At 31.5% G+C, this 21,232-nt stretch overlaps 1 protein-coding gene across 4 annotated transcripts in view; it reads left to right on the forward strand.

The window, feature by feature from the left end:
• The window catches only part of LOC114328965 (E3 ubiquitin-protein ligase TRIM37), a 215,095-nt gene that overhangs the window by 54,098 nt on the left and 139,765 nt on the right, over positions 1-21,232 (forward strand). For 2 of the 4 annotated variants that reach the window (XM_028277965.2, XM_028277964.2), the window contains exon 2: positions 3,439-8,908. The exons of the other annotated variants lie outside the window; for them this stretch is intronic. In XM_028277965.2, coding sequence (XP_028133766.1) covers positions 3,465-6,050 — 2,586 coding nt within the window. In that variant the 5' untranslated portion in view covers positions 3,439-3,464 and the 3' untranslated portion in view covers positions 6,051-8,908. Of the gene's footprint in view, positions 1-3,438; positions 8,909-21,232 lie in introns of those variants that run through there. 4 annotated transcript variants of the gene reach the window in all.

Consider the following 21,232-nt stretch of genomic DNA (forward strand, 5'->3'; position numbering starts at 1 on the left):
GCAGTGCCTAAACATAGTATTTCCCATTTTTATTAAAAATCGACTTGCACAAACATGGTATGTTCATTGGAAGTGTACAAACATAGTATGTTTCAAACATACAATATTAGTACTCACTCCATCAAATTTATCATGGCAGTAAATATTGTTTGTACAGACATGCAATATTGGTGCTCTTTAAATGATTTGAAACTGAGCTAATAACATGTTAGGTATATGCGGACATACAGTTTGTCAAACCTAGGAACACCTTAGAAAATCTTACAATCGCCACAACACCATATGACGATTGTAAGATTTTTAAACTTATTCCTAGGTTCGACAAACTGTACCATGGGGGCTTACGTAGGTTGTGATGGGCAAAAAGGGAAAGTTCCAGTTAACATTACACCCGACACACCTAAAAATCACGTGACAATTCATATAATTTTTTTCCAAAAATGGAATCACATTATAGTCATCGTGATACAAAGAAACTTTATTTGGCTTTTGACTTAACCATTTTATTATGTACAGATTATACAAAAATGAATATTGCCTAGAGGAAAAAATAACGCCTGCTTCCATCAATGTTGATAGATCAATTTTTAACACATTCCCAAAAAGGATCAATATTCTATGTGTAATATTTATTATAACGCCTCAGCCAAATCTTCTTTGGAAAATAATTGGAAACTCCATAAGCAAAGGGAAGAAGAAGCTATGACAATGAAAAAAGCAGACAAGAAGAAATCCATTGAAGAACAATGAGTCAATTATAGCATGATCACTGATCACATTTGACTTAGAAGCAATATTGATAGTGCCATTTCAGTTTTTAATTTTACCATTTATGATTCATTTAATAAAAGTGGTCATTGCTATGTGTGGGATGAAACCCAGGGATCCAAAGGTGCCTCAGATATAGGTGCATGCCTTTTAAAATACCTGTATAGTTTGCCAGAAACTGTTGAACATATAGGACACATGTGGTGGGCAAAACCGCAACCAGTTACAATAATTGACAATCTTAAAACAATCGATCTAAAGTTTATGAAATCTGGCCATTCTTATTTGGAATCTGACTCAATTCATGCACCAATTGTGCATGCTGGTAAGCACAAAAAGATATTCATGACCGAAGAATGGGCAATTTTGATTAGCATGACACAAACCACCACATATACTATGAAGTTTATAACCTGAAATAAACAGATTTGTATGAGCTGCAGAATCTTTCATCACTTATAATGCAAAATAGGAAAACTAATGCATTAGGTGATCCAATAAAATGGCTTCAGGTTAAGTGGTTCCGATTTCAAAAAAACATGACCATTTGTTATTCAATACAGTGAGTCCATAAAGTAACGCATAAATTCATTATTTCGTAAACCAGTGACTTTAAAGAAGAATCCCGAAACAGGTCGATTTTTATTTTTAATTTCCGATTTTTTGGCATATCTATTATACTAGTGACGTCATCCATCTGGGAGTGATGACGTAATCGATGATTTTTTTAAATAAGAATTGGGGTCGTGTGATATCTCATTTAAAAGGGTATTAAATTCTCTATTCCATAATATAAACATTAACATAATTATTTATATAAGGTGTTCAAAAAAACATTTTATTAATTAAAATAATTGAGACAAATAGAAGAATGTATGTAATTTATCTAATTCAAAATACATTTTAATGTTGTCAGAAAACAGGAAAAAATGTTTATTTGATAAATAAATATTGTTTTTCGCTTAAATTCAATGTTAAAGCTTCCACCCACTTGCCTCTTGCCAGTTTGAATATTTCGTTTAAGCGAAAATCAATGTTTAATCAATGTTTATTTGTCAAATAATTTTTTTTTGTCTTACAGTAGTAAAACGCATTTTGATTTAAATAAATTACATACATTCTTTTTTCTGTCTCAATTATTTTAATTAAAAAAATGTTTTTAAACACCCTGTATAAATAATTATGTTAATGTTTAAATTAGTGAATAGAGAATTGAATACCTTTTCAAATGAGCTATCACATGACCCCTATTCTCATTTAAAAAAATCATCAATTACGTCATCACGCCCAGACGGATGACGTCACTAGTATGATATATATTACAAAAAATCGTAATTTAAAAATAAAACTCGACCTGTTTCTGGATTTTTCCTTGAAGTCTCTGGTTTACGAAATAACGAATTTATGCATTACTTTATGGACGCACTCTATAAATATTCATTGACTAATGAACATTGTTTAAGAGTTTAATGTCATATAAAATAAAAGACATACTAAACAAGTTACAGATGTCAAGTTAAAATCTAAATATTATAAAATACTTTTCATATGAGAAAAAAAAGAAAGACTTACTGTATTTACAGTAAAGTATATACAGTTTATAAAACGTATTTGAAAAGTCTTCCTACGTTAAAAAAACAAAATATCTTGTATCTTGGCTGACCCCTGAAGATGAAGAAGAATACTATAAATAAAATATATTGCTTTTGTGTTCTACCCACTATTTTCTTTAAACAAATAAGGCATACAATAAAGAGAACTTTAATAAATTCATTATTTTAATTATATGGGTTACATATTCTATGTCCATACAAATTTTCAAAAAATACATTTTTTAGTCCAATAACACTTAATATTTTGAAAATGAACTACATTAAACTAATAATGACAACCAAACATATTACACAAAAATTATATTTATATCAATATATCACCAGTACAAAACAAAAAATCGTCGGTATTCTGCGAAAACCAGGTAAATGTCGAAATACCGAAATGGAGAAAAAAGGTTTTTAAAGTTTAGTGCTTTATTTTGAATTAAGCGGACCAGTTGTGTTTGATATTCGATATGCTAGTGAAAGATGCATATATCAGAAATAATATTCTATCATTAGTTTGAGCAAGTTAAGAGACCTAGCTGATTAAACCTAAATTTAAGATCGAGGTGCGATCACTTACCGGGTTTTACCTGTAAATCAAAATAAATCACACTGTATTAAAGACATTTATCATATTTTTATTGAATATGGTAGATATACAGCAGTAGAAATATATTGTTGTCCGGCAAATATATATATGCGCTTAGTTGGTTTTACATGCAACATAACTTTGATTTTATGGAAATAAGTAGCGATATATTGTTTTATTTGAAAATGAAAAGTTGGTTAGGTGTAACTTATTTGTTTATTACACAAATTATCTGCTGAATGGTAAGTCATATCATTTATTGGGTTTTACCTGCATCTAGAGCGTAAAAGGCTGAGAATTTTGGTACACTTAACTCAATATTTTAAAATTTGTCATTTACCTGGTTTTCGCAGTATACCAACGAAATAATGTGAAAACTTCAAAACGTTTTTCTCAATAATCAAGATATTTGGACATACTATATCTGCGTTTTTAACCATTGAATGGTTTTTGCTTTTTTTTTGATCCAAAATATTTTTTCAGGTATCTAAGAAGTTAGCTTCTGTCAAATGGCTACTAGAAACAAAGTAGGAACAAAACATGACGAACATAGCGTGGAAACACTTGCTGAGGTTTTCAGATGTTTTATTTGTATGGAAAAACTTAGAGATGCTCATCTGTGCCCACATTGTTCGAAACTGTGTTGCTATGTTTGTATCCGCAGATGGTTAACAGAACAAAGATCTCAATGTCCTCATTGCAGAGCTTCTCTACACTTGCATGAACTCGTGAACTGCAGATGGGTTGAAGAAGTAACCCAACAGCTTGATAGTTTGCAAGCTGTTAGTCTTAATGGAAGTAGGAATGATGAAAATGACAGGGATAAGTGTTCAACTCATTTGGAAAAGCTTTCAGTTTATTGCTGGACTTGTAGATGCTGTATCTGCCATCAGTGCGCCCTTTGGGGAGGAACTCATTCAGGACATACATTTAAACCTCTAGATGAAGTTTATGAACAACACGTTACCCAAATTAAAGATGAAATTGCTCAGTTACGCCGAAGGTTAATGGAATTAATTAGTATTGTACAAGAAGTAGAAAGGAATGTTGAATCTGTGAGGTCAGCTAAAGATGATAGAGTAAGGGAAATTAGAAATGCTGTAAAAGTAATGATTGCTAGGCTAGATTCTCAATTAAAAACAAAATTACTTACTCTCATGGGACAAAAAGATTCACTCACACAAGAAACTGAACAATTAGAACATTTACTTCATGAAATAGAACATCAATTGCATGTATCCACTAGATCAGAACTGATATCAAAAAGTAATGAAATTTCGAGAATGATTCATACAATAAGAAAAAAACCAATGACTAGTTTTGTGACTGCACCCGTTCCTGCAGATTTTCATAGTGAAATAGTACCTGCTTATGACAGTTGTACTTTTGTAATGCATGGTTTTTCACGTTACCAGCGTAAGGCTGATCCTATTTACTCAACACCATTACACTGTAATGGTCTTTGTTGGAGATTGAAGGTGTATCCAGACGGAAATGGAGTGGTAAGAGGAAACTATCTTTCCGTTTTTCTAGAGCTTAGTGCAGGCTATCCAGAAACATCCAAATATGAATACAGAGTTGAGATGGTTCATCAAGCCAGTAGAGATTCTTCAAAAAACGTAGTTAGGGAATTTGCTTCAGATTTTGAAGTAGGAGAATGTTGGGGTTATAATAGATTTTTCCGTCTTGATCTCTTGGCAAGTGAGGGATATTTAAATGAAGCCAAGGATACTCTTGTCTTGAGATTTCAAGTAAGAGCTCCAACGTTTTATCAAAGGTGTAGGGATCAACAATGGTATATTAATCAGTTACAAACTGTGCAGCATCAATACATAACACAGATTAACGAATCAAAGGAACGTTTAGCTGCTGAGATATCTAGGAATGCTGTAGCATCAAGCCTTAGGCCAAAAAAGCAATCTGATGTATCCAACATTTCGTTAGTAAAGAATATATACACGTTACCCAGTCCAGATAGAGATACAGATTGTAGTCCAGTGGCTTCAACATCTCATGGCCCTGCTGGCAAATCTTTTTCAAATGAGTTAGCAAATTTTGCTAAAAGTCTAGTATCTGTAGAATCAAATACACAAACAAAATCCGATGAATGTCCTTGTTCTTCAAAAGGGAAAGTAGATAATTCAACAAAAAAGCCAAATTCTCCTCATCGTCTTGGACTTAGCGTTTCTCTAAGTTCTCCTAACCTTTTAAATACCGCTGTATCCTCTTTAATGTTATCTAGCAGTAGCAGTGAAAGTGATTTAAGTGAACCTGAAGCTTTAATAGAAGAATTGGAGCATAGAGAAGTAATATCTAATGACGAAAATGATGTGGATATTGAAACAATGTCCGGGGAGAATGATGTTGAATATGCAGAATTCTCTATGGCACAAAGAATGTTAGAACATGATAATAGTTCTGCTAATAGTAGTTTTGTAGGTGCTACTGCACTCTCTCCTACTGAAATGGGTAGTTCATTTGAAGATAGATTAAAATTACTTAATTTCTTTGAAAATTCTCCAAGGAACACAGCTCAAGATCCTGCAAATAATTTGTTAGATCTAACTGCTTCAAATCTAGATTTAGCTTTGCTTGGATCACTTTCAACAGATAATTCAATTATAAGTGCTGGTAACTTTACTGCAGAAAATAGAAAAAAACTTAAACATAGATTTAGGCAATTGGATATGTCAGGAGCTGAACCTAGTACTAATCCAGTTGGGGTATGGACTGAAACGGTTCCTATATCTCAGATCACAAAAGAATCAGTTATGGGTCCATTGGAATCATTTTTACGCTCCATAAATTGTTATCCTGAGCATGACCAAACTCGAAGGAAGGATTCACCAATGAAGGAAAAAAAGAAGCATTCTACTTCTCATTCTAAATTTCCTGTTGTGCCATCCGTTTCACCCCCTCCTATGAGCGACAATGCTGAAAGTCTTGGTGTTGAACCAAGCTCTCTAGCTTTTAGTTGGACACCATCTTTGCTAAACCAGCGAAGAGCCAGCAAATCCCCAAGGGCACCACCAAGTGATCTAGCTCTACCTGAAAAAGAAGATAATCAATCTGATAACCAACCTCATTCCTCTTAGACGTCCAAGAAGAATGTTGTTGGTTATGAGTTAAATTAAGTGTTGCTATTAGTTACAACTCCCTAGGCTGCTCGGGACAAAACATCTCGTAACACGAAAGTTTGTAACCACACACAGGGTAACGGAAAATTCGTAACGGCGACAGTTCGTAACTATACATATTCGTAACAGTACAATTCGTAACGTCAAAATCGAATTATGCTGTTTATTTTTTCACATTTTAACACAGTTCATATTTTGTGGAGAAATAAATTTTTAAAATTATGTCTTAAAATAAATATAATCCAACCTCAGGCAAGTTTACTCCACTGTTATCAAATTTTGACACTAATGACGTTTATAAAATTTTGACATTATTGACATTTCATAGGTTAATTAAGTTATATCAACGATTTTTTGTATTTTCTGCGTTATTCCTTTAATTTTTAGATTTTTAGTCTTTTTATATAAAAAATGGTTGTTTTTATGTATATGGATTTTATAATATTTATATACCGTCATAGGCCGATATGATCAACCAAAAAAGAAGATGTATTTGGTGATATTTTTAGTGACTTTCTTGGGTGTGGATCTGTCTTTTTAGTTTACTCCTCTTGGTTTAAAAACAAAGCTTAGTAATGTAAATTGTATTAATGATTATACTAATAGATACATTATTATTAAACTGTTTTTATTTGTTTCATTATTTTTCACACTTAGTTTTACTACTTTAAAGTTATAATTCAAGATAATTTGTTTTAATTCTTTAGTTGTCATATTAATAAGAATATATGCAAAAATGTGTGTGAAATACATTTAAAAAGAAGTGGTCTTAAAAAAAGTACTACATATTACTTTTAGTATAGGAATGTATGCAAAATGCATTTTTGTATAAATTCATAATATTAAATTTGCCAAAAAAATTAAATGTTGGCGTTACGAATATGTATAGTTACGAACTGTCCCCGTTACGAATTGGCCGTTACCATTTGTCGGGTTACAGCCTGTTGCATTACGAGATGCTATGGAACCTAGGCTGCTCTATATTTTTTACTTTATTCAAGTTAATTTTGTGGTTTATTTATAAAATGTTTTTCCAGAAACAAAAAATTTGTGTTTATCCAAAATATAATTTTGTAAATTTGATATTCGTGAGATTTTGTTATAACAGATGTCGTACTATTTATTTAATATTTGCAGGTCATATTTTGTAATAAATATTATTCTTCTCGAATAAGTTATAATTGCATTTAACCTAAATTATGTAGTAACCTGTTTGCATTTTGGTCTCCATTTGTAAAATTTAATATCAGTTTTCATGATGAAGAACTTTTTGTGATAATAAAATAAAAAGTTAAAAGAAATCAAATCATGTTTATCTATATTGTTTATGTCTTTTTTGATACATCGTTAAAGCCTTTGTACCGCTTTGTATTTTGGTGTACTTTGTACTTTTGATGTACTTTGGAGCTTCTAACTGTTCAAATTAATATAGTCATTAAAAATTTATAGTTTAGAACCATCAAATAGGAAATATACTTTTTCTACGAGCGTGCAAAAATGTCTACTTTCGCGCACGCGTTTTAGTTTAGAAAGTTTTACTTTTCCGCACGCGTGTTACTTTTCCGCACGCGTTTTACTGTTCCGCACGCGTTTTACTTTTCCGCACGCGTTTTACTTTTCCGCATGCGTGTTAATTTAGATATGTTAATATGGCCTTAAAGTAATTATAATACATGCAATAAACTAATATTTAGATATTATTTACCAATTTATTTCAAATATATCTTATTGTGTTCATGTTTTAATGAAATTAACGCGAGAATTCGATGAAATAAAATAATTTTGATATAATATTCGAAAGTTAAATCAGTAGACAATAACAGTGGTTTTGAATCATCGTCATGGAAACCAAGATCGTCTTTATGCTAACCAATTATGCTGAAGTTTAATTTTGACAACCTTGTCAAAGAATTAATTTGTGTATGTATTTTCATATTAATTAAATTAATTGATTAAGATTTGGTCATTTTTTAAAGACTCGTAGAAAAAATATTGTTCCTAACGCTTGCAGAAAGTCTCTTTTCCGCACTCGACTGCTTGCCGAACTCCCGCTTCGCGTCGTTCGGCAAACTGCAGTCGCGTGCGGAAAAGAATGACTTTCTGCACTTGTTAAGAAAATAACTATTATAATATTCTTTCTATTTATTATTATCTATGGGACCTATATTAATGATAGATAGTTTAGTGTTTTTTTACTTTATAAATTTGCATTTACTATGGAGAACAATTTAAATTTTACAAATGGAGAATTTTTTATTAAAATCTAAATGTGATTTTGAGAATATTAGTGTAAAATGTGATTGATTAGATAATAAATAAAAAAATCCTAGCTAGTACTTAGAAAACATTTCAAATGCTATTCAAAACCATGTAACTTATTAAAGTATAACCTAAAAAAAATATTTTCTGTACTTTTAGACAAAATTATCGGATTTTTTTTTAAATTCTCAGCATAAAAAATTACTCAAAAAGGTAAATTTTAAGTAGGTACACTTTGTACTAATTCGTCTAAATTTTATGCTGCTTTTTTTTAATTGCGTGTTGTATTTAAACATTTCCGAATGTTTTATCATGAATTTTCTTATTAGCCTTATTTGATAAAAACACACCAAAGTATGCGAATGATTAAAAGCTGATAGGTACGTAATCTTCTGATAACAAAACTCATCAGCATAACTTATAAACTTTATGAAATGAGTTTTAAGTTACATGGTTTTTGCTAGTATGCCAGTGACAAGATTATTTATGAATACATTGATTTAAAATAAAAGTATTATTAAAAATGTTCTAATATATTAAATTGGTTTATTTATTAAGCTAACATTTTTTTATACCCACAATATCCATTAACTAAAAAGAATAAATGGGAGAAAAACAATTTAAAACAAAACATCTCTCAAACTGAAGATGATTTACAACGTATGCTGCAGAAATTTAATGTACCCGCCAGAAAGTTGTAACATGTTAATTTTCCAAAAAAGACAAAATTCATTTATGAATACATTGATTTAAAATAAAAGTATTATTAAATATTATTAGTAAACTAAAGAACTACACAAGAGGCGCCAGACAATATTTTCAAAGATCTCCTGGCAGAAGTATATCACAGTTGTTTTAGAATATTTAAGGATGACAGTTAATAAATGGACTTACCAACGAACAAATTACCAAAGAAATTGGACCCAATGTAAGAGTTTGCCAATTAAATATAGAAGGTATAAGTAGATCAAAATGTCAAATTTTATATAGACTATTAAAGGATAACGATATTGATCTGGTCGCAATACAAGAAACACACTTATAAAACGAATTTCAACCAAATTTTCGTTTATAAAAATTAATTATGATTTAAATGTATTGTTATCTTTATTATATACAAAAACTGTGATATAGCCATACGCTAAATAATAAATATTAAAAATGTTATAAAGATAATAAATTAGTTTATTTATTAAGCTAACATTTTTGTGTACTACACAATATCCATTAACTAAAAAAGAATAAATGGGAGAAAAACAATCTCTTAAAGTGAAGATGATTTACAACTAGTTCAGAGAAATAAAGGAAAAAAATATCCTGTTGGTGACACAACCCCTCCAGGCCGAATCCAAATTTTTTGAGTAGTATGGACATCTATATTAATAACCTATATGTTTCCTGCAGCCGATTTTGATGATATACATAGTTATAAACAAATGAAGCTCAAAAAACGGTAATTTTTCGCTTTTTTCGTCTATAAACAAAAAGTTAGAAACTCATAAATCATATAAAAAACTTCAATATGGCGTTCGCTGAATATGCCTATCCTTATTGGTTTCTTAGAAAATTGCAAAATAAATCATAAATTTTGAGTTTTTATAAATATTCATAACTTATGTAAAAATTAACTTACAACATTCTTATTACACGGAATGCTGAGACTTCTGGTGCTTAAATTATACCCTAAATTTCAAAGCAATTGGTCAAATAGTTTAAAAGGTTTTGTTGTAAAATTTGTTTGTCCCAAATTATTTTTTTTTGCAACGCTATAACTCAGAAAATGATGAAGTTACACTAATACTTTGGATAATTTATGAAAGAAGAAGATTTATACTATTAATTTAATTAAAAAAAAATGACAAAAAATAATTTTAAATACTGCAAAATTATTTTGCAAAAACATGTAAATTAAAAAAAAGGGAGGGCTAACTTCGTCCCTATGTATAAAAATTCAGTCTTTCCAAATATGAAAAAATAATTTTTCTACGGGTAACGGTTAAAAAGTTATTCTAATTGTTTATAAGTAAGCAAGAAATCGACGTGTTTTTGTAAAATAACTTTACACTGTTTAAAATTACTTTTTGTCATTTTAATTAAGTTAATAGTATAAATGTTCTTCTTCAATAAACTGTCAGAAGTCTTACTGTAACCTCATAATTTCCTGACTATAGTATTGAAAAAAAAATTAATTTGGGATAAACAAATTAAATAACTTTTAAACTATTTTACCAATTGCTTTTAAATTTAAAATATAATTTAAGCACCAGAAGTCTCAGCAATTCGTGTAATAAGAAGGTTCTAAGTTAATTTTTACATAAGTTATGAATATTTATAAAAACTCAAAATTTATGATTTATTTTGCAATTTTCTTAGCAACCAATAAGGATAGACATATTCAGCGAACGCCATATTGAAATTTTTTAGACGATTTATGAGTTTCTTACTCTCAAATTTGTTTAAAATGCTTTACTTTTTGGTTATAGACGAAAAAAGCGAAAATTCACCGTTTTTTGATCTTCATTTGTTTATAACTATGTATATCATCAAAATGGGCTGCAGGAAACATAAAGGTTATTAATATAGATGTCCATACTACTCAAAAAATTTGGTTTCGGCCTGGAGGGGGATGTGTCACGAGAAAAATCTTATTTCTCTGGACTAAACTTATGCCTCACCAATTTAATGTACCCGCCAGAAAATTTAACATGTTAATTTCCCAAAAAAAAAAGACAAAATTCATGGTTAAAAAGCAAATCTACTACGATATAAATTAAAGCTCTAAGATCCGAAACTAGAGCAAGTGATGGAGTTTAAATACCTAGCTATGGAAAGCTCAGAACAAGTGAATAGAGCCAACAGAGCCGCAGATTGCCTGAATGAAACAATATGGAGAAATAAAAATATCCGAAGAGAAATGAAAGGCAGATTACAAAAGTCATCAGACTAATAATGACATACGCGGCATAAACACGACTTGACACAGACAGGACAAAAATAATACATACTAATGAGAGGCTAAAAATTGATGGGAAGACACTATGGGACAGAGCTAGAAGTACAGACGGAGATGCAAGATGTAGAACATTAATACCTAACTGGGTAAGAAACAGCAGTGGCGGCTCGTGATTTTTACAATAGGGGAGCCTATACCTAACTGTAAAATATCTAGACAAATTTGCACTAGCAAAAAATGCGCCAAAAAATGTAATTTAAGGCTCCATTTTTTGACCATTTTTTATTTACATTTCATAATAGCATCCTAATTCATAATTTCATGATATCATATCATTTTAAAAATAGTTAGTCTAATTGTAAAAGTTTAATACCAAAGTTTGTGTCGTTTATTTGTTAACAATTCCATCTATTTGTAAATAGATAACTATGCATATCAAAATAAATACAGATTTGAAGTTTTGCAGTCCATACATAATGAAGCTTCAAATTTTTTAAGATACTCAACTAAATTCTTTATTTTGCTTTGAGTTAGAGATATCGGAAAAAGTTATTTGAGCAAGTTGTTCCAAATATTATTATAACCCCACATACCAAATTTCATAACAAAATTCGCACTTTTAGATTTTTCATTATTTTTAGTCATGACCCTAAAATTCGTTGTCCCGAGACGCACGCAACGGAGCCGAGAAGCTACTCTGCCTCCCTTGGTATATCTCCGGGCAGCCTGTGATGGCGCCGTAGACGCTACTGTTATGAGACCGGGTCTCCTTAAACGCCTGCTGCGCTGCACGGAGCATTAGCAACGGAGACTGCTGGGCTTCTCGGCTCCGTCCATGCATCTCGGGATAACCCAGGGTCCTGCCTACAATAATATTTAATAAAACTGAGACGCGATCACGCGTTCTTATGCTAATGCTCCGTACGTATGGATAATTAGTGATAATATGGAATTTACACGTTGTATAATAGTGAGAGTGCTTATTGTTTTCGCGATTCATGATAAACAAAACAGTGTAGAGTGTGTAAAAAATTTATGGGGAGGCTGAGCCTCCCTTGCCTCCTCTGACGAGCCGTCACTGAGAAACAAAATAGTAGAATGTAACAAAAATTTAGCATGGGCGCTCATATAAAAAATTTTAGGGGGGCAGACGTGAAGATGTAGCACATTACATTTCGTATATTTTGGATGAAAATATGAGAGCCAGAGTGGCATAACTCTAACTGATTTGAACATTACTTTACATAAAAAAAATGATCAGAAGCTATCAATGTCCGATTGTTTTAGTAATTGTATGTTGACCAATAATGATTTTTGGTCAACCTACAATTACTAAAACAACCGGACATTGTTAGCTTCTGATCATTTTCTTTCATTATGTAATGTTCAAATCAGTTAGGCCACTCTGGCTCTCATGGCCTCATGAAGAATACAGGGGAAAAACAAGGAATGTCACTTTTTCATGAATTTTTGGCTTTTCTCGCCATGTGGTAGCAAAAACAGTACTACCGACTAGACCAGTGGTGGGCAAACTTTTTTTCAAGGGGGGCCACAGAGTTTAAGAAATTCTACAGGGTGGCCAGAATTACAGAAAAAATGCATTTAGTGTTAAAGCTATCTGTATACTATGCACGTCGATGGACCCTCTGTGGGCCAGATTAAATACTTTCGCGGGCCGGAGTTGGCCCGCAAGCCGTCTTTGCCCATCACTGGACTAGACTATCGATTCAGAACAATAACCAGAAACATCAGGTTATATAATTTTTCTAACAATTTGTATCCAGGTGAAGTACCAAGATTGTCCGCACGCCACTGAAGAAAAATATGGAATTTTAGCAGTTTTTGGTACATTATTAAATTAATTAAGTTAATATAGATTAAGATTATAGAATAGGAATTGCTAGAATTCGGCTAAGAATCTCCCAAGTAGTTTTTAGATATAAGAATTAAACCGTTATTGGTGTTTATCTGAATATGTATGTATAAAATGTGACATTCCTTGGTTTTCCCCTGTACTCTTCATATTATTCATATATAGTTTAAAGCACCCGAAAAGCTAGGGGAGCAAGTCCCCCTGCCCATGAGTATGGGCGCCTATGGTACTTAGTAAGGACGGTGAGAGACGGTTCCCCAATAGGAAGACGATCAGTGGGAAGACCACGAAAACGAAGGAACGACAACTTAATGGAGGCACATTGAAAAAACAGAGTCATGTTTATACAAAAAGAAGAACATCCATTAACATCAAATGCATCAGCTACTCCACACTATGGTGTCGATATTAAACTTTTAGTCCCAAAAAATTATTTAAAAAAATTAGAGGCAATTATATTCGTATATAATATCACAAGAGAGAAAATTTTGCCGGCAATATTTTCGACTGGTATGAAAGTTTGTTGCCTGGCAATTTTCGCGAATTAAATTTTGACTTAAATCACGAGACGTCAGTCGAGTGATTTTGTCAAAATTTCATAAGCGAAAATTACCAAAAGGCAACGAACTTGAATGAAACTAGGAGAAAATTTTGCCGGTAAATAATTTTCTCTCGAATGATATTCGACAAGACTATTTCACGAGACAATGCACCATATCAACGAAATATAATCTTTATTTATTTGTTATTACCAGACACTTTCGTGATGGATCTGTCATAATTTTGTCGCTGAGAAATCACGTCGCTAAGAAGTTTTGTCAGTAGAAAACGATGCGTTGCTATGCCGTTTTATCAGTTAAAAACAGTCTAGTGAAATAGTCTCCAGGAAATATGCCAAATTTTACAGGATAATTAACTAGTGGTTAAAGCAAACATAGGTACAATTATTTAAACTGGATACCCTGTATATTTCCTCTATTTAGATTCCTCTCATAATCCCTGTTCTTGCAGTATGGGTTTGATAATACTATACAAGATACATATGTAACGAGTTAGAGCCGTTTTTATTTCGATGTCGCTATGAAATAAACACGTTATACAGTAAGAGCCACCGTACTAGACACATAGGAACATTGAGCTATTAAGTCCTGGACCCTTCACTTGTTGCAATGTTTATTTTTATGTCAAGTGACGTTTAGAACGTCAGAAAATGCATAGAAACTGAATATTAACATAGACAGTTGACAAATAATAGATCAGCTGTATTAAATACAGCTGATTGTATAAAGAAGGAATAAATAAATAGCTAAGTATTCATTTTACATAATAAAGTTCTTCTTCAAGTACCGTGTCCAAATTTTTAGGCGTGGGTAGCTTCCATAACAATTTGCCGATATCGTTCTCGATCTTGTGCGGCATGTAACAATTGATCTGCTGATAAGCCAGTCCATTGACGAAGGTTTCGGAGCCATGAATATTTCTTTCGACCAATTCCTCTTTTTCCGTCGATCTTTCCATTGAGTATTAACTGCAGCATCCTGTATCTGCTACCTCTCATTATATGCCCCAGATATTCAAGTTTTCTCTTTTTTATCATCTTCATTAAGTCACCTTCGCCTTGACCTACTTGCAATTTCTATATGAGTTTTAATTTCTTCATCCGGTTTAGTGTCTCGTTTATCCAACATCCTAGGTATTTAAAATGGTTAACTTTTGTTATTGATTCATCACTGACAATTAGTTGCATAGGGCCGACGTCTTGTTTACTATTCACAAGTAACTTTGTCTGTGTTGCATTTATATTAAGTCCGTTATTGGAGCATTCGTCTGCATATTGGAGTGTCGTCTGCATATTGGAGTGTCGTCTGCATATTGGAGTGTCGTCTGCATATCTGATGTTGTTAATAGTTTCTCCCCCGATTCGAACTCCACATTGTCCTTCCAAGGCTTCATTAAAAATTATTTCTGAGTATACGTTAAACAAAGTTGGGGATAACACACAACCCTGTCTGACACCTCTTAATATAATAAAGTTAACAATATGCAAATATTTTTATACGGGGTGAACTACGAAAGAAAATTACGATTTTCTCATAATTTTTAAATGTAAAACCCTATATTTATTTTATCTTTTCAAAATATTTCTACTTAACAAAAATTGAAGGTATTCCTGATATTTAAAGAAAACTAATAACGCTAATAATATCTCGGAAAGTATTGAATGATTTAGGTATAGAGAATGTTTCATAAAAATAAAAGAGTATAAATGCAATCTTACGAAAAAAATAAAATATAGGAGGGTTTTATATTTTCATATAGAAACTCATAATTTTCTTGTTTTAAAATGTATGAGAAAATCGTAATTTTTTTTGTAGTTCAACCTGTATACGAATATTTGTCAATGATTTCTATTAAACTCAATTTAAAAACTAGAACATATTGTTTACCTCATTATGTACTCGTATAATGAATACCTATAATATTTATTTATATCTACTCTCTTCGGTAGTGAAGTATCTGCCTGGTTAGCAGGTTGCGATGACTTTGTTTTGGTTGAATAATTTAGAGTCCACATACGACACATAAGTACGCATAACCCTCATTGCCGTACAATTAGCACGACGGCCAATTTCGCGATATGACAAACCCATATCTCTATAGGCAACAATTCTACCCCTGTCAAAATCGCTAACTCTTCTTCTTCTTCTTCTAATGGCGCTACAACCCTTTCTGAGTCTTGACCTGCTTAACAATGTTCTTCCATTCTGCCCTGTTAGATACTTTCCTTCGCCACTGCTTGATGTTCATGGTTTTATGATCCTCCTCTACGTCGTCTATCCATCTTTCACGGGCCTTCCTCTGGTTATATTTACTTGGGGCTTCCATCTCTGGATTCCTTTCACATGGTGGTAATTTTGTTGTCTTCGAACTCAAGGCATTTTCTTACTCTGAATACAATAATTAGAATTAGACTGAGGAGTAATAACTAAAAATCCCTGTACCAGACGGTTATCAATTATCATAAATAAAAATAAATCGGTCTCTTCACAAAAAAAATTAAAGGTAAAACTTTAGTTTTACAGAAAGGTCAGAAAGATAAAAGATAAAACATTGATATTGTTGTCATAGCATGCTTTAAATATAGTCATTATGTTATTAAGTTCAAGAAATTATTCCTTCTGTCCATAATCATGTTGCGTCTTCTTAAGTTACGTAGGTATAGTACATATATGTATCTACGTACATAATATATCGTCAATTTCCAAACAACCAAAGTATAGGTATTATAAACGTTAATTTACACATCTTATCGTACCTCATAATATCCCCAAATTTCTTCAAAACATAAACCCCCGAATAATAAATAATGATCTAAAATTATCTCTAGAAATATTGTCGTTTTCGTCCTGTTTACCGAATCCTCATCCCTTTATACCTCATAAAAAATTATAAACGCCCCAATAAATCTTTCTTTTCACGAACAAGTCAAATCGTTAAGGCGTAATTCGAAGATCGCGTGTCCACGAATCAAAATCTCGATGACAACTTTGTTTGTTCGATATTTACCCGAACCGAAGAGGGGTGTAAAGGGTAAAAAAGTGCAAGATTTCAGTTTCCCACCTTTTAGTTTTTCGTTCCCGGGACTTTTATTATGGTTAGAGATAGCATATATATGATAAAGTTACCAATTTATGTAGGATATACACCAGATCTCATAATGACTCCTTATTAATGAGGAAATAGATAGGATAGAAAGCAGCATGTACTTGTTGACCAAAAAGAAGTGGTAAATGCAATACAATCTTTAAAAAACAAAAAAATCTCCTGGCTGGGATGAGATCAAGACAGAAACCATCAAACAAATTAAGGAAGAAATTATTACTCCTTTAACTTTTCTCATTAATGCATGTTTTCAAGATGGTTACTTTCTAGAATGTCTGAAAATAGGCACAATCAAACCTCTGTTTAAAAAAGGAAATAAAGAAGACGTGATTAGCTACAGACCAGTGTCTTTGTTGTCTTTTTTCCAAAATATTTGAAAAAATTTTAGAAAATAGATTAAATTAAATAAGTTTTTTTGATAGGTTTAGTATAATATCGGATTGCCAATACGGTTTTAGAGAAAGAAAATCGACACAAGATGCGATTTGTAAACTAACATCACAAATATCAGAAGCTTTTGAGTCTAATAAACGTAGTTTATGCATATTCGTCGATCTCTCTAAGGCGTTTGACACGATATCTCACGAGATCTTGTTGAAAAAACTTGAGAAGTATGGTCTGAGAGGAAGGGTTGTGACATTACTAAAAAGTTACTTAACTGACAGAAAACAATTTGTAGAAATTGATGGTGTCAAAAGTGATCCTGAAGTAATTAATTATGGCGTACCGCAAGGGACCGTTTTAGGCCCTCTACTTTTTACACTCTATGTTAATGACATGCTCAAACTAAAAACTGTTGGAAACATAATTAGTTTTGCTGATGACACTGCAATTTTTTATAAGGCAGATAATTGGGAAGATCTTAAAATTACAGCCGAACAAGACTTTAAAATTATAAAAACATGGTTGCAAATAAACAAACTCACATTAAACTATGAAAAAACTAAATATATACCTTTTGCAATATATAAAAATTCTCTGCCAACTTTTAATTCATTAAAAATAAATAAAAAACAACAAATATCTAAAGCAGAGTACATAAAATATTTAGGAGTTTTAATTGACAGGCACCTTAAATGGGACTTACAAATAAAAAATATAAGAAAAATACGAGGACTGCTACCAAAATTCCGCTATTTAAAAGAGTTTTTGAATGTTGAACAGCTTAAAATGCTTTACCTGTCTCTAGTACAATCTCATCTTGTATATGGGATTTTAGGATGGGGTGGAGTAGCTGATTGCCATCTGGTGACCCTTCAAAATACTCAGAAATGGTTTCTTAAACTAATATATGGAAAACGAAAAACATATCCCTCAGACCAACTTTTTCATGAAACTCAGATTCTTGATGTTCGGCAATTGTACTGCTTAGAGCTACTTAAAAATATTCATAAAGATAAAATTCCTGTTAAAGTACAGTCGGAAAAATTAAAGAATACCCATGAGCGAACATATAAAACACGCTGTATTTTCCTGTCACCGTGTCACAAAGAAAATAATTGTCCAGTGCAAGTACATGTAACAATAATTATTACATGTACTTGCGCTGGTCAATTTTTTGTGTGACACGGTGACAGGAAAATACAGCGTGTTTTATATGTTCGTTCATGGGTATTCTTTCATTTTTCCTACTGTAAAAGTGTCAAATTATGAAACAAGAAGAAAATTGAATGTCGAATGTCTTCACACTTCAAAAACAATCACGCAACGGTCAATTAAATATTTTGCTTTAAGAATATACAATTAATTGCCCATAAATTTTAAAAATATCAAAAATTTTTGTTTGTATAAAAAATTAGTTACTGCTTGGGTAAAAGAAAACAGGGAGTTGTGTAACAATTTAATAAATTAAAATTATAGTAGATAAAAAAAACATAGAAATTAGATTAGAAACTGTAAAATAAAATAATGATTTGTAAAAAAAACAATAAACATAAACTTGTCAATATTAGACAGATTAAGTCAACAAGCATGTTTATGCTTTTAAGACTTTTTTACGTTTATTTTAGTGTAAGTAAACCGAAATTGTAAATTATTGTAATAACTATTGATTTGAATAAACGTACTACCAGATTAGTTAGATAAGAGTAACATTACGTTTTAGCATTGTGTTATATGCTTAACCGAGTTTGACTTTGCTTTAAAGGTGCTATTTATTTATTTTTGAGAGAACTTCAAGAAAGAATAGATACAAACAACAAAATGGAAACAAAGAAGAATTCTGAAGAGAACTGTTCAAAAAAAGGCGCCACTGTTTCTAAATGTATGAATTACCAAAAAAACAGAAAGGATATTCATAAAACCAAGAGAAAAGTGTCAATGTTATAAAAATTAACAAATATCAATAAAATTATGGAAACATGAGAACTGTCTTACTAACCTAAGTCCTATTTGCAATGGATTAACTTTGTTATAAATAAAACAAAACATGTAATTAAACGAGAAATTTAAAAACGCAAAAAGAGAAAAAATACTATTTATATTATATTCACTTTAATAGTAGGTCTGGATCCCGCGTATGAAAAAAAAGTTGATTAATAGCAAGCTGAAAATTTGTTAATAGCTTAAGGGTGTCTAGTCGGACAAACTTTAATATATGGGAACACTGGAACAGGGGAAGTTTTAATTGTGGAACAGGTTAAAAATTTGTCCGACAGAACAGACTTAAACTCTTCGAACAGAGATTAAACTTTCATGCAAAAATCAGACTGTTCTTTATCACCAAATGGGCGTTTTAATGAGTGGAACATGTCGAATATGTCAAATGCCAGGAATGATGACAGGTGATAAATAGCAGTCTGATTTTTGCATGAGAGTTTAATCTCTGTTCGAAGAGTTTAAGTCTGTTCTGTCGGACAAAATAAATGTGCCGTTTTCGTGGTGTGACCGTTCCAAATTTTTAACCTGTTCCACAATTAAAACTGCCCCTGTTACAGTGTTACCATATATCAAAGTTTATTCGACTAGACACCCTTAAGCTATTAACAAATTTTCAGCTTGCTATTAATCAACTTTTTTTTCATACGCGGGATCCAGACCTATAGTTATTTATGATATAAGTATTAAAACTACAATTTTAAGGCACGCCTTAAAATTGCCTTAAAAATGTACTTTTAACACATATATCATACAATATTTTTTCTACAAACGTGTTAAAAATGCAATAATAGTTTAAATTAAATTTTAAAAAAACCTTTAATACATTGAAAGGAGATCGTTTTAAATTGCATCGTATATTACGGACCTTAGCAACCATGATAAAACTGCAGTGCAAGAAATTTATTTTTCCACCTACCTCTACCGAAAGTATACTTTTCCGGACCTGATTGTAGGGAGCAAAGTTGAACTTTTCCTCCCTAGGGAGGAAAATATTTTTCCTCCCTAGGGAGGAAAAGTAAACGTGACGTCATAGTATTTCATTCATGAAATATAACTTATTGACGCCCTGTATAATATCTATTTTCTATTACGTAAGTATCTATATATTTTAACGTTTATTTAAAAACACTCTGTATTTGGCAGAATGGTAAAAAACAGTAAATTTTTATTCTGATTTAACAATGTTTACATTAATAATTTGACTTATATTTGACAGTTGACAGTTATATTGTACCTACTTGTTAATTTTAGGTCTAATAAATTTTGTTGGTTAGTTACATAAATAAATTAAGTAAAAATGAAAAAATGACTTGTTATTTGAGGAAGGTGGAAAAACCATATGTATAACATGGGAGTAAAGTGCCTTTTCCTCCCTTGAATGATTACTGCCCTCCGCTACGCGTCGGGCAGTAAACTTCATTCTCGGGAGGAAAAGTAGCACTTTCCTCCCTTGTTATACAAATAGCTATTTCAAATTACGCAAATAGTCCAAGTAATTTTTACAAAAACAAAACCTCGCAATTTTTACAGAATGGATCGATTTGCTTGAAAATTTGAGAATAAACAGTGGATAGTCCAAGGATCAAAATCTATATGATACCGAAAGGCGCTTTTACCATGGGGGTGGTTGCCACCCCATCTCGGGGGTGGAAATTTTTTATTATATTTTGACCGCAAAAGTTGGTAAAAACATTCATTCTGAGCAAAATACATATGCTTACATTTTTTTGATAAAATGAATAGTTTTCGATTTATTCGCTATCGAAAGTGTTAGTTTTATATCGAAAAAATCAATGTTTTTAATAAGTTTTCTGCTAATAACTCCAAAAGTTTTCGTTTAATCAACACAACTTTACTTAACAAAAATGTACCTTTTGAAAAAATAAACAAAACCTTTTTTTTAAATTTTCTTTAAGACCAATAGTAATCGAGCTATACTTTATTATATGTTCCTTCTCTTCTTCCTCAAATGCTAAATATTGTAGTTTCAAAGTCAAAAGACGGGAAAACTAT

The sequence above is a fragment of the Diabrotica virgifera genome, chromosome 3 (assembly GCF_917563875.1).
Source record: "Diabrotica virgifera virgifera chromosome 3, PGI_DIABVI_V3a".
NCBI classification, from domain to species: domain Eukaryota; kingdom Metazoa; phylum Arthropoda; class Insecta; order Coleoptera; family Chrysomelidae; genus Diabrotica; species Diabrotica virgifera.